General features: G+C 41.4%; 1 protein-coding gene across 4 annotated transcripts in view; it reads right to left on the bottom strand.

Moving 5' to 3' along the window:
* Window positions 1-15003, bottom strand: part of LOC309706152 (protein TASOR-like) — a 28665-nt gene that overhangs the window by 3863 nt on the left and 9799 nt on the right. For 3 of the 4 annotated variants that reach the window (XM_082532421.1, XM_082532424.1, XM_082532422.1), the window contains exons 10-26: window positions 14795-14826; window positions 14526-14631; window positions 13298-13401; window positions 12976-13079; window positions 12399-12471; window positions 11590-11664; window positions 11090-11286; window positions 10728-11006; window positions 9076-9259; window positions 8626-8754; window positions 8313-8467; window positions 6750-6930; window positions 5908-6396; window positions 3486-4879; window positions 2993-3115; window positions 1308-1467; window positions 1009-1117 (exon numbers count right to left, since the gene is read on the bottom strand). In XM_082532421.1, the coding sequence (XP_082388547.1) occupies window positions 1009-1117; window positions 1308-1467; window positions 2993-3115; window positions 3486-4879; window positions 5908-6396; window positions 6750-6930; window positions 8313-8467; window positions 8626-8754; window positions 9076-9259; window positions 10728-11006; window positions 11090-11286; window positions 11590-11664; window positions 12399-12471; window positions 12976-13079; window positions 13298-13401; window positions 14526-14631; window positions 14795-14826 (3894 nt within the window). The remainder of the gene's footprint in view (window positions 1-1008; window positions 1118-1307; window positions 1468-2992; window positions 3116-3485; window positions 4880-5907; window positions 6397-6749; window positions 6931-8312; window positions 8468-8625; window positions 8755-9075; window positions 9260-10727; window positions 11007-11089; window positions 11287-11589; window positions 11665-12398; window positions 12472-12975; window positions 13080-13297; window positions 13402-14525; window positions 14632-14794; window positions 14827-15003) is intronic. The other variant, XM_082532423.1, reaches the window with a different exon arrangement.

Genomic DNA, 15003 nt, shown 5'->3' with positions numbered 1-15003 from the left:
GAGGATGTAGATGCTTCTTCAAACATCTTACTGTTGGAACAGAGCTGCCCCCCTGCACATAAACGGAGAACGTGTAGAGCGAGTGGAGTCGTCCAAAACTCTGCAGACCTCTCCTGGTCAGCTAACACCACGCCCCTAATCAAGAAGACCCAACAGTAGCTACACTTCCTAAGGGTGCTCAGGAAGAAGCAACTAAACGCCCTGCTGCTGGTGACCTTCTACAGATCCACCATCGACAGCCTGCTGACCTATGCAGTGACAGTGTGGCACACCAGCTGCACGGAGGAAGACAAGAAGGGACTGCAGAGGGTGGTAGATACAGCACAAAAAAATCATCGGCTGTCCCCTGCCCTCGTCTGCCATCTAACACTCCCGTTGTCTCAGCAGGGCCAGAAACATCTTGAAGGACACTACCCACCCCGGCTACCATCTTTTCAACCTACTGCCCTCTGGCAGGCGCTTCAGATCCATACGGGCCAGAACAAACAGACTCAGGAATAGCTTCTTCCCCAAAGCTATCACCATACTCAACTCATCAATTCTCTGCCTGTCTGTCTCTGTACTATACTGTACCAGTACTGTACTGTGTATTTATATTTATATATTTAAATTAAGTGTATAGTTAAATTATTGTATAGTTCTTATAATGTGTTAAAGCACATGTGCACTTTTATAAAGCTGTTTTAATCTCGTTATACTATGTATTTTGTTACCATTCAACCACACCTCTCCAGTCAGAATGTATTCCAGCTTGGAATACTGAATAGTGTGACATTTTATCCACAAGGTCACCAATGACCTGTTTACAGTTAAGGTTAGTTTCACATGTATTCTTTTAATTCCTTTAAAGTTTTTAAAGTAAAAGTTTATATATCCTGCTAGAATTATATAGCAGTTAATCTGTAAAGCCTAAACTAATTTAAAAGAAACTTGTTTTGAAATGTGACACCTATAGTTTCTAAAATGGCTAAAGGCTGTTCATTACACAGTGAGAAGCAGATCTACTACCTGGCTTGTTCTTTTAATTTTTTGTGCGTTTTGCAGTGAATCTTCCACCTCCAAACATTCTCTAGAGAACTGTGCTGTTCCAGGAACATCAGCAGTGCCGCCAGTCGTTCTGTAGAAAAGCATTTCATTAATTAACACTCCAGTTATATAAGTAATGCATTTGTTTTGATTGACAGAAAAGATCAAATCTGTTTTTATCTTTGTGAAAAACAAAATTTTCTCCATGTGTAGATGTGATTTTTTCCCACTACATTTACATACATACATTTACATGGCTGCTTTCTGATTCTCTGACCTACCGTGAGTGATGCAGTCTGGACTGAGGACCAGCTCGTCTGATACGATGCAGCCTCCGGCTACAAACAGCTCATTGTAGCTGTTGTTCCTGATGTCATCCAGCGTATCGATTCCCACAAACACCACAGCGGAGTGTCGCTTCAGAGACACCAGCCCTGGGATCTGACAGCAACACAAACACATAAACAAAGCTGCTGTATGTGTGTTTTCAATGTGGGCTTCTCATGACTCAATATCTACAGCAAAACATCGGTCAAGCATGAAAAACTCAATTCCTCACAGCAGTGGCACATAAAAAGTGCAGCCGCTGACAGCTAAGTACTGCAGGAACCTCTGCAGCATACTGCACATACATATTAAAATCAAAAATATGTGGAAAACCTATCATTGGTATTTGTACTAATCTTTGTCCTATAGTTAGCGCCTGCCACAGAGAAGGCAGAAATCACAACAGACATTGTTTGTTTGCAGTGTTACATTTAAAAGTGCACACAAGTGTTGTGTTAGAGCATTTAAGCTCTAAGTGCGCTGGTCTTTCCTGTCCAGGCCATCAAGTCAGCACATAATTGATGCATAATGCCAGCGTGATCACACGAGCCTCTGCATTGGTTTTACTCCTTCTACTTTGCAGTATAAAAGTACATATACATATATATATACACATACATATATATATATTGCAAAATTTATTCCAACAGGGTTGGACTCGGCACTTTTGCACATAAATCTGGTATACATGTCGTTATTGTGTCATGTTGATGTCACGTTGTCAGTATTGTGCAAACAGCAAAGAAATAATCGGAGCCCTACTACCTTCTATGTGTACACAACCTGCTCAATAAAAACTGATTCTGGTTCTGTGTGATCAAAGGGGTGCTTGTACAGGTCTGTTAACTCCTGGTTAAATAAAGGTTAATAATGAAGAGCTACACAAATGGACAAATCTCACAGAAACTTTATACAGCTAGTGAGCAACAACATTACATTTGACCTCTGCAAGGTCAAATAACGTTAAACTTATTTTTAAAACTCTGGGATTATAGTTTGCATCCAAAGATCACATTTGAACTCTGACCTCAGGTTTACATTTCACATATGCCTTTCTTTTAAGCTGACCCCAGAATGCATTACATCTTTAGAGAAAGAGAAAGAGCTGCTGAGGTCATTTGAAATATACAGTAGTATAATATTATATAATAAGCTTAAGTTACTCATGTCCAATTATTTACAAATCAATACCCTTTTTTAATGTTTGTGTCGTGTCATGTTACCCTTACTGCACTACAAACTTCTTAAAGTACATTTAGAAAGAACAAAGATGACAAAATCAGTACATAAAATATAATCCCATTCCCTTAAAGGTAAACTCACAGCCCAAACCACTTGCGCTTCAAACATGTTGACACTGCTGGAAATATTCTGCGTAGGAGGTAGGACACATGAGACTTCTTACTGAACGGGACTACTAGACCCTTTATTTGCACTGTACTAAGAAGCTGCAGGTTCACTCACATGCAGCAGTGCCTGGTGTCTTAAAAAAAACGAGGCCTGGAGAGCTTGAGTGAAAACAGCTGATGTCTACAGTACACTACAGTAAGCTCCACTTAACCACAACCGGCGCAGTCATCATCAGACAAAACGTGTGGATTAAAGCAGAGTCCGTCAAAACTTTACAGCTGTTAACTACCTTGTGTACATGTCCAGCTATGTCCTTGTTCTTAATGATGACCAGGAGCCTGTTGTCAGGGTCTTCTTGGCTCAGAAAGGTGATCGGATTCTGCTCCACGTTACCCTGCTTCAGCAGGAGTTCCTACAACATAACGTCACACACAAAACATAAACACAAATAAAATAACTCTTCACTTTAACCAGAGATTATACACATTTATACCAACAAAGAAAATTGGTCAACTCATCGTACGCAGCAGCAGCAACAGCTTTGTGTTTAGCTCCTTTAGCATTAATATAACTGGCACTACCTCTTTCATATTTGACATGTTAAACAGTCTCTATTTGCGATTTTCTTGAGATCATCTTGTCAAAGTAGTCAAGCTGTTTATTTATAAATAAGTAAAGGAAATCCAAATTTAAAAACAGTTAAAAAATAAAAATAAAAAAACATTCTGGGGACTTTCCTTTGGCTCTTCGTGTAGTGTGAACTGAGCTGCCCATGAGGCTACCTTTATATCTTTGGTGACCTTGTCTCCTGGTTCAGTGCAGTGGATGTAGAACTGCAGGGAGTTTTTCTTGACTTCTTTGATGATCTCCACCAGGCTGTTGAACACATCTGGCTGCAACTGGCTGATCAGGGAGCTCAGGTCTGTGGCAGGGGGTGCGGTCCCCACACTGGGCTTGGCGACAGGTACAGAGCTCGGGCTGGATGCCGGTTTAGAGGGATTGGAAGCTTCTCCCAAAGGGTCAGAAGTGCCGCCTAGCCCCGGCAGAGTCACAACAATGTTTTTAGCTGGAAGAACACCCCCACTGTCAGCAGCAGCAGTACATAGCACAGTCCTCGTGGTGCTGTTTTCCTGTGTTTGGCTGACATCTTGAGTGATTGTCCTGCTGATTTCTACAGTTTCATTCTGCTGCGGTGTCCACTGGGAATGTGGTGATGTGCTAGGTGGAGGGCAGAGGACAGAAGTGTTTGCAGGCTCATAGATCAAACCAGATGAGGGGGTAGGAATTGATAAAGAAACATGAGAACTTGTGGGATTCCTGTAGGTTGTGCTGTCTGGCAGCCACGCTTCATTTCCTCTGGAGAGCGCTAGGCTTTGACTGACTGTGGTGCCAGAGTCAGCAGCTGTCCACTCATCACAGGAAGCAGACCCCTCGTCATCTCTGCCTGTAGTATTAGCTGCTCGAACGCTGGCCACAAAAGCACTGACTGTATTCGCTAAAGTGGAGTCAGGGTTAGTCCCACTGAGTTCGGGCTTGCGCTCTCGCCAGCCATCATCAAACTCTGTTATCATGCTGTTAATGCCGTCCTTTAGTGAGTCCACGTAGTCCTGCACGGAAGGGCAGGGGTTGTAGAAGGACACATACTGTGAAAACTGAGACACGGAGGCGTAGGACATTGTGTGTTGTGGTGTAGGTGTTGCTGTGATTAAAGTCGAGTGAGGATACTGAGGTAAGTTATAGTGGGTGCTCTCCTCCTGCAGGAGCAGCTGAATCTCAGAGGAGAAGTCACCAAGATGTCTGTCCACAATGCTGTTAATATCTGTGCAAGCAGAGGCTGAGGAGGGAGAACCACCTACCAGCTCCTTCACATTTCCCTTTTTACAATCCATCTCTTGGATCTCCAAATCTTGTTCATGATCATCAGTCGCTTTTATCTCTCGTTTCTGCACCTTTTCACCTGCCTGACTTTCTTTTTCCTTCACCAAAGCTTCTACCGCTTCTTCTTTCACTTTAACCATTCCTCTTTCTGTTGCTTCCTTCACTCGCTCAGTGGATGGTGACGAGATCCTTCTCTCTGGAGATGGAGGAATAGATGGACGGATGGCTGCAGAAACACATGGCTCTTCAGTCTTCTTTTCTTTACCCTGAGGTTTCTCCCCTTTGTCACTGGATGCTGCTGCAGGAGAAGACAGTGTTAGACTGGAGACAAATTCTATTAACTGTACACGAAGGTCAGCCCATTTAAAAACAAGCATATATTACAAGAGGGAAGGATTACAGGAGTAGAACCAATGAGGATCGTGTGATTGCACTGGCACTATACATCAGTCGACTGCTGATGTAAAATATAATAAAGTTTAAAAAAAAAAAAAGTCTCACCTTACACTTACAAACTGTGATCTTCATACTATGAAATTTTTCTGCGTTACAAGTCGTTAAAATCAATACAGGAACACTAAATATCAATGTTTGAATTAATAAATGAAAATAAATAAATAAATACATGGAAATACTCAGGGAATAGGTCTCTACTAACAAGGCTCATCTCCTGCACACTTAGCCACATATGTAAAACGCAGTTAGCCATAAGTTCAGGGGCAGGGGAACATGGCAGCTTCCACAAACTGGCGCCCGCTCCTATGTATTTCTGATATATTAAATATAAGTTTAGAGTTAAGAATGCATCAGTTTGATGTAGGATGTAATTACACACTATTCTAGATACAATATCCTTTTTTCTGTCTTAATACCTTTTGAGAGCAGGCGCATCAGTAGCCTATAATAGTCATATTTTAAATGAACGGTATGGATCGCAGACTGTGAGAGGGACTTTGTCTTTAGTTTGCAGTAGGTATCTGAAGCCTTTAACACATCTGAAATGCTCAGGTTCCTGTTCAGATCTGGAATTTTAAATGTCAGAAGTGCTCAGAAACACGGGTAAAAATAAAATCGTACTTCATACTGCAAAAATAGTAAATTTTTCATAGCTTCCTCAAATATATTAAAGCTGTTAAATAAATAAATAAATCAGTCACAATGATTTACACAACCGATAACCCAGAATTTAAAGGTGCAACATAAAATGGAAAAATAAACTTGGATTAATTTTTAAATTTGCAGTTGGCGATCAAAACTGCAGGTGGCATTAAAGTCCAGAATTCACTGATACATTAAGCAAGATGCTCTCAGGTTGCGTGATGTTACCTGCAAACTCCCTGGAGGCCATGGAGGTTAACAACTCCTCGTTAGCACTTTTGTGGTTCTTATTAAGTAGGCTGAGCTCATTAGGCTGGGAGAATGTGTGGGGCGGAGGGCTGGCCTCCAGGGAAGGAGAAGGTGGGGAACTGGGCTGAGGAGATGGGCACTGTGTGGGAGATTGGGGAGGGCTGGGCTCTGGAGATGGGCACTGAGACGGGGAAGGTGGGGGACTGGGATCTGGAGAAGGACATTGCGAGGGTGAAGGAGGAGGACTGGGGTCAGGTGAGGGGCACTGGGAGGGGGATGGAGGCAGGCTGGCCTCAGGGGATGGGCACAGGGAGGGGGAGGGAGGAGATCTGGGCTCAGGAGACAAGGTGGGGCTCTGCCTGGGAGGGTTGGTTGTTGTGGTGATGCTTGTAGCCATGGTGAGGTGCAGGAAACGAGGATCGTGAGGGATGTTCCTGTCTCCCAGGGCGTACCTCTCTGAATTCAGACCTGCAGACGGAAAACACCAACATTTAGTTTTCAGTCTGATTAGTTCTCCACTCTGTGATCTGCAATCTAAACTACAGGCTGCTGTATTCATCCTAACTGTACCTGGACACGGTTTTAGCACAAAAACCTTTATTCCTATGATGGATGTTAGTAAACAACGTGGCCCCTTATCTTTTTATTGTTCATACATTTTTTCGTTTTTTGAGTTTTATTCTGACTTTAATTTACTCTTCATATTAAAATCTACAGTATTTAAATGTGTGGTATGACTGCTGATTGTTTTTTTTAAATTATTGTAAAATGCACAAGGTCTGTTTTAGAGTACAGATGTCTGACTGAGCAGACAGACACACCTGTTATGGGGATGAGGACCCACGGGATCTCATATTCCTCATCGTCATCTTCATCAAACTCCATTTTTTTCCCCAACTCTCTTCTTCCTCCTCGAGCTGCTGCTCCGTGGTGATTCATCTCCCCGCTGTGCGAGCTGGGACTGAATCCCTCCAAACTACTGACGCTACCTGCCGTCTGCTCCTACAAACACAGGAAAACACACTTTGTAATCTCACCTGTTTGATTTCAAATGGTTTTGTTTTATGACACTTTCCGGAAGAAGCTTATCCAGAGTGGGAGCTTTATTTAGAAGTAATACAAATAGAAACAGCTTTGTAGCAGGTAAATATGCAAGTACTTATATATTTATAAGACAATAATACAACATTGGTTTGGGGATAAAATATTAAAAGATAATTATACTAATATTCATAAGAGGGATAGGTAATGCTAATTTCCAGCTGCTTACTTTCATTATTTAAGTGTAAACATTAAATAACTTTGATAAAGCCGTCTGTTAGGTTCGGTGAGTCAGACTTTTTCCACCTGGGTGCCTAAAACAACAGATCAGTGTTGGGAGCTGCTGATGAGAAGCCTTATAACAACAATTTTCCAACCAGTAATTCTTGATTTCTGCTGCAACATTTGGTGTAAACAACATGAAAGGATCACTGGTGTAACTGCATGGAGGATAGCTCTTGGCACACTTTGTGACTCTCAGGAGTGACTGAGCATTGTTTAAACGTTGGTAACCGCCTTCCTGAGTATTGCTGCTGACCATGTCCATCCCTGTATGACCTCAGACAACCAATCTGCTGATGGCTGGTTCCAGCAGGATAACACACCATGTCATAAAGCTCAAATCATCTAAAACTCCTTTCCTGAACATGACATCTCTATTCAAATGGCCTCCATAGTCACCAGATTCAATGGACCATTTTTGTAAAGTGTTGGAATAGGAAATTCACTTTGTGGATGTCAATGTGGACAAAATCGCTGAGGAATGTTTCCAGCACCTTGTTGAATCGATTCCATGAAGAATTAAGCTGTTCTGAAGGACACCCGGTAGAAAGCAGGCAAGAAGATGACTAATACATTGAAATAATACATAACAACCTATGTGATTGCACTGGTATCATCTTCCTTATCTCTTGTTGGTCTTAAGATGCTAAGAACACTCTAAAAACCACTGAGATCATTTTATAAACGACCCTTAAAAGCTCTTGACAGGAAACCACAACAGTATCACAGCTGTGATATGCTTCAGGTTTTAATAGGCTTTTTGTTCTGCAGTCCAGTATTCACTTTATTCACTGTAAACTAAAAAACAACAACAAAACAAGTAAAAGAAAACCCTTGCAATGCATCTCTAAAAATTTACCAGGAAACAGAAGGTAAAAAATGTGTGTAACACTGGTACCCACAAACTAACAAGTGCACTTTAATGAGAATTGCACTTTGCAAAGTAGTCCAGTAGGCTGAATTGAACCCTTCAGCAGACAGGTTCTGGCTGCCTGACTGCATGTTTGACATCGCTGATCTAGACAGTAATTTTGTGAACAGACACCATAAACATCAAATACCTCCAGCTCATCCTGCTTTCTCAGATCAATGTCACAGTTGGTGGGCAGGCCTAGTTTTGTAGCCAGCTTATCAAACGGATACGACCCCCTCAGCCCATCTTCTTGTGCCTCATAAAGGCTCTGATTAGCCGTTCCTCTGGCAGCCTGGTCGAGGCCTGGAAATGAGCAGAAAAATCAACTGAAATAAGATGTAAGCAGCAAGCTGCTCCATAACAGAAGGAAACAGAGTTAAAAGATTCTGGTTAAACAAAGGAGCCAAAAGAAGAGCAGGAAGAATGGAAAGTTTCAGCATGTTGTCCGAGTATCCGCTCACTTGTTAGCAGGCTCAGAAGTTTGGCGGCAAGTTCAGATCCGTCTTCTCTCAAATCAGTATCCTTCAAACCCAATGAGCCAATCACAGACGTGAAGGAGACAGGAGACAAGGACACTTGGTTTCCTTCAACTTAGAAGGCAAATCCAAAGAGAAAACATGTCATCAGTCAATGATTGTGAGCTTGTTAACAAAATGAAAAAAGCAAACAATCTTTGGTGTTCTTAAGAAAATTTAGAGGGAAATTTGACAAAAAAGAATCATCGAAAGAAAAAGAGCTTCCCCTGATGTTGCATGAATATACAAATATGACTCACTCATGAGGATTTGCTGTCAAACCTAAGTTCATTCATGACTTTAGAGGTTACATTTGAGGACCTGAAAGCTGATTTTCATGAAGCCTGGGATCAGGTCATATCAAAAAACGCAGACATGCTTTTCCCATCTCCTCACCTGGGATCTTGCTGTGCCTTATGGGTTCCTGGGATGCTTTCAGGTATTTAAGAGCCCTCTCTGCCGCCTGCTGCTCCATCTTCCTCTTCCTCCCTGGAGCCTGGAGCCCCCCTCCTTCCTCCCTCTTCACCTCATTTTCTGCATTCCTCTTGCAGGTCAAAACAAGGTCGATCAGCTGCTGCATCTGAGCAACAAGCATCACTGGTATGAGTTCATCAACCCCATAGGACAAAAACAATTTCTGTCACTTTACCTCAGTAAACCACCCACTGTGGGTCTCTCGCTCTCATTTCAGATGCAACTGTGAAACTGAAAATGTGACATCATAATGTGTTGACCAGACTTTCAACTTAACTGCCTTAAATCTGAATCCACCAAGTTGAGTTTCCTCCCTTGAGATTTCCTGTCAGGTCTTTACTACTATAAGTTGCTGCTTGTTTGTGGGTCTTTCAGCCCTCAGTTTCACCACTAGTAAGTGAAAAGTATGCTCTGTTTGTCTAAGTTTAGGTGAATGACTCAAGGAAATCTATTTTGCTTCGCAGGATTATTTTGCACATTTCAATCTCCGCATTTTTATTTCCGGACTCTACTGAAGTAGCTTTACATGACTCACAAATCTAAATAATCCTCATTCATATTTCTGATTCTTCCCTATCCCTCTGAGCCTGCTGCTATCTGAAGCTACCTGATATGATATTTGAACAGCAGGTGAATTAGAGCCTCTACTCATAGCCAGAGCATATTAGGAATATACATTCTAACAACAATGCCTCGCCTGTATTCTTAGTATAGATCAATAAAGATTTGGTTTGACTACCATTAGAATAGTTTCTGGGTTTTTCCAGGGGTAGCAGCATAGGCAGAGACCACCCTCACTAACTTCTGATGCAAACACTGTCAGTTGGTTCCATAAGCAGGCTGAAATATAAACAGAAACCACTCAGCTCAGAAAAGAGCTTCAAGGGTTACTCCAGGATTTCAAGGGGTAAACAGTTAAAGATTTCATGTAGAATTTTGAAAAGTGTAATATTTGTAAATATTCGCAATGTAATCAACATGCCTATTTGTTTGCTTCAAGAAACTGAACGAAACAAGGAGAAATAAACCAATGAGTATATAAAAATATATATTTAAAAAAATATATTTGCCATAATTTTCCATCAACTTGTTACCGGGCATCCACCACAAAGGGAAGCAGAGAGAGAATGAAGAGGGAAAATGAAGAGGCTGAAACAGGATTTCATTAAAATAAAAGACTGTGATCATTTAAGTTGTTCTTGCTGAAGGTCTCCAACACTGATCTAACCCAGAGTTCTCCCCAGAGCTTTCTGGCCCGGAGGGGGATATTGAGAGCACCCATAAACTGCTACCAAATGTAGCCATTTAACCCAAAAAACAACTGAATTACTTTTAAGCAAACTGAATAATATTTCTATTAAACCCCTTGAATTAAGGCTGAAAGTCCGTAATTCAATAACATCTTGAATTACAATATAATAATTTCAATACCATTAAAATAACATCTTGAGTCTTTAATTTTCAGATAAATAATATTGGTGCACAGAGCTGTATCACTGTCCAAATACTTATGGACATGACCAGTACAAGTGGACTTACTAAGCTGCGTTATGTTTTTTTGTGTGACTGTTCACCTTTTGTGTGTTGGTCTGCCCGTGCCTAGTATTTCCTGTCGCTTCCTTCTCTGTTGCGTCTCTTTTCCTGGCTCTTGCTTCCTGATGCGGCTGCTCAATTCCACAGTGCGCCTCTAATAACAGCCTGGCCCGAGCTGCTGATAGAAGGTAGAAGGCGGGGCTGTACAGGTAGGAGCGCAGGTAACCCTCCAAGTTCACCCGATGGTGTATGGGAGCAGCAACTGACTTTTCCTTGTCATCCATCTGGGAATCGTACTCACCCATTGGGTACTGTCGAACCTTGGGAGCAAACACAGAAACGTTACAGTCCCCAGGGGAAGTGGATATTTGAAGGAGCCAGTTTCAAGAGATTTGGGTCGTACCTTGCCGTCTTTCAGGCCAATGAGGTATTCCCGTGCCTGGCGCTCCACACCAGCAGACAGCTCAGGAGGGGGGTTGGCACGAACTTTGAGCAGGGCATGATGCATTGCTGGGATAAACTGACTTAGCCGTGACATTACTGCAGCACCAGATGTCTGAGACTCAGAGGCATCATGGGAAGAGAAGCCAGAGTGCGGTGCTACATGGGAAAAAAAAACAAACAAACAAGGAAAACATCATTAGGTTGAAAATAATGTTGATTCAGCTGTTTAACCCTGTCAGCAGAGTCAATGATCAGTATTAACACTTAGGCTCAGTGTCCTGTGAACTGTGGTTACACTAAAAATGCTTGTATGATGACTCAATTTAATTTAGCTCATCAAAAATTGGTTTTCAGGGACACCATTAATGCTCCTGTTATTTTCTTTTCAATATAAAACTTTACTTTGTACCAAAAGGCAACTACAATAAATGAATGCCCCTCATTTACGGCGATACTCACCAGTTTTGGACACATCTCTGGTCTCTGGGAAAACAAACAATGCCTGAAGACACCTCTTCCAGTTCTCTCCTCTCTCTGAAAACACATTAGCTCACTCTATTACTTTCATTATAGAAAATTCATAATTAATTATACAACCAGCAAAAACATAGTACATGAACATTTCACTGACATCTACCAATATTTTCTTTGCAGAGAAAACTCACAGCAGTGATAAAATTAAGGTTAACTACTTCAAACAAGAATAAAATTACTATGGGTTGGATTGTGCCAAATCTGCCTTTAAGGCACTGAAATGGGCTGAAAGCACCAATAAAGAGGATTTATATTTGGTCACCCTCCCCTTCAAAGTTATTCTCCAGTATTTTACTATCAATTTAGAAGAGGTGAGATGGCCTCAAGACACATTTCATTCACACTCTCCATCAGAGGATGTTACAGTAAGTTGAATGCTCAGCCTGAGGGATGGATCAAACACATTAATGAGCATGTTTCTGCTTGTGCTTCAAACCCCATGCTGGCAATAACTCTAAACATGAAGACTGGAACGGTCTTACATAAAAACTGATATCTGCCCAAGTTTGAAATTAGCAAAGAAAACAATTTACAGAAGCAAACATGAAATGGGTCAATACGGGACTGACAGAGAAGTGATCTGACTTCTCTAGCGCTAGATACTGCCTGGATTTGAATGAGAAGATAACGCTGAATAGTGAGAAATGCGTATTTATTTATTTTTACTCTTGATTTTTATCCAAATATTATCCTGCATACAATTTACCAGTATAACTCATAGTCCCATGCCTTACCTGTGGGCGTGGCCATCTGAACACTGGACAACAGGAACAGAAAGCCTTTATCTATAAGCGGAGTCACTATAACCTGTAAAGAGAGCAGACAACTTGTACTCAACACTTCCTGTCATTCTTCACATTTTATTTTTGTCTTCCTTGCTACACTTAGTTCAAACTGCTGCTGTCTGTGGGACATATTTACAATTTTTAGTATCTCTGAGACTCCAATAGTGATGCAAAGCATGAAAATAATTCTCCAAACAACTAAAAAACACAACAACAAACAACTTCTTAAGATAAAAACTGCTGTCTAACATACATTTTACACCAAGTAAAGGTTCAAAAATAGAGTAAAAATCACTGTATCACAGAGTTTCAGCTGATAATGGCTCAGAACTTCACAATCTATTCACCTGCAATATCAAAGTGAAATAGCTGCCTTTGATGTGAGGCCGTTTCAAATAAAGGCAACCTGCTTTTCTCTGTAGGTAAATAAAGACTCTGGCAGATATATAGTTTCCATATATAGCTTCCATGCACTGTACATGAGAATCTGCTAGTCCTCTGTGATATTAAAGCAAGCAGAACCCACCACTCGCTTTATCTCCAGCTCATGCAGCAGTCTCGTCACGCTGGTTTTAGACCGATTTCTGTCCATCACTTCCAGAAGACTGCAGTAATAGCCGTTCTTCACAACTACCAAAAAGAAAATATAAAATAAGTCCCATCCACTTCCTCTTTCAAGCTCAATGCGCATGCATTTTGAAAATATAACTAAGAAAGGATTTTTGGCAATATCTGAGGGTGAAAATGCTGTTACAGAAAGGGTGATTACTAGAATCTTATGTAACATTAAAGTGACTGTAGTTCTGGTGTGTAACGTGGCATCACTAAGAGGATTAATGTGATCTTACCCTCCTGTCTGCTGTTGTAGAGGTTATAGGAGAACAGGCTGGCAGGGAGGAGGTTGGTCACCTGGTCGAGCCTCATCAAATGACCAATTTCCAGCTTCTCTGGTCTGAGGGAGGATCATGGTGAGACGGACACAGAGCGAATTATTTTAAAATGGTAAGGATGCATTTGTTTAAATGTGCATGCAGTTTTTTCGAAGTAAGTAAAAGTAAAAATTATACTGCGAGGGATTACAGATCATTAAAGGCAGGCTGGTAAGCTATTTTATAAGGCTAAGCTAAAGAGTTGAGCGCAATGCATCACAGAAAACATGGACACCAACAATGGAATTTAGCCAGCTAAGCCAGGTAAGCTTTCGAGGTGTTGATGGAATATGTCTGTGTGTGTTTTCATTTTAGTTGAAACCTTTTCTCAAATTTTTTTTATTTTTCCCCCACTCTAAGAAACACCCCCATCCAGTGTTTCCCATGCTTACACTTTACCCAGTCAGACTGCTGAGATATACTAATTATTTTTCAGTGACTCGCTTTTTATTTTTTCCATCTGTCTGAGAGAAAAACGTCATAAGCACTTTAGCAGTGGCCAATATCCTCAGTCGTATTTTTAAATTCAGTAACAACTAACCGGCTATTCCCAGCCCTTCCTTTTTTGTTTTGCCCTACCTCCGGGCTTGTAAGCCAGGGTGCTGATGTGGTGGTTCTCATTCAGCTTAGATAGAGGATCTATGGAATCGAATATACTCCTAAATGTTAGCGTGCCTATCTGCAACATAAATGGCCTGTATTTGTATAGCGCTTTTCTAGTCCCTAAGGACCCCAAAGCGCTTTACACAACCTGTCATCCACCCATTCACACACACATTCACACACTGGTGATGGCAAGCTACAATGTAGCCTCAGCCACCCTGGGGCGCACTGACATAGCCACGCTAACATTTTATGTTTCACTAGACCAAACTCAACTCTCGCTAGCTGTGGTCCAAGATGGTGGAGTTCACGTGCAGGATGGAAGACTCACATCACAAGTAGCTGATTATATCATTCAAGTCTATCTAAAACCCACTTTAGATTTCAATCCATCTTTAAAGATAAAGAGGAGTCACAAATGTTGGTCAGTAAGTCAGCAAACTAATGTCTTTTCTGGTCATCCACACCCCACCTACAGGAACTCCATAACCCACAGTTTGAGAACCACTGCTTTAAACAGCCTAAAGGTCAGCTCAGTACTCACAGTTTGTGGGGTAGGAAGGGAGGAGACAGGGAACAGAGCGAGATCTGAAAGAGCACTCGGTCGCCTTTCACCAGGTCTCCAGTCCACACTGTGAACTGAGCATGCTCTGTGGGAGAAAAATAAAACCTCATCAGCACCAGAGCAAGACTGAAAAGAAAAAAAAAACAAAAAACACAGAGCTTCCTATTTTATTTTATATCCAAGCAGTGTAGGTGACCTTTCACATTCAGGTGTGATTACATCGACAAAAAACAGGGACCAGTGCTCACCTTTACTCCCCTCTGCTGACTGACTGTTCGACCTGCCCACCAAACACAAATTACAAACTTCATGTCAGTTTTGGCACAGAGATAGAGGTTAAAACTCAGAACCATTGTTGATTCCTCCATGTCTAAAATGTCCGTCAGACTTTTATGGAATAAAATATAAAAAAAACAAAACAAGAGCACATTCATTAAAAGACTCCATTTCTAAAGTT

This window comes from Aulonocara stuartgranti (assembly GCF_965226115.1).
Source record: "Aulonocara stuartgranti genome assembly, chromosome: 5".
Classification (NCBI taxonomy): Eukaryota; Metazoa; Chordata; class Actinopteri; order Cichliformes; family Cichlidae; genus Aulonocara; species Aulonocara stuartgranti.
Note: the sequence above shows the minus strand (reverse complement) of the source record. Positions and strands in the feature narration are given on the sequence as shown.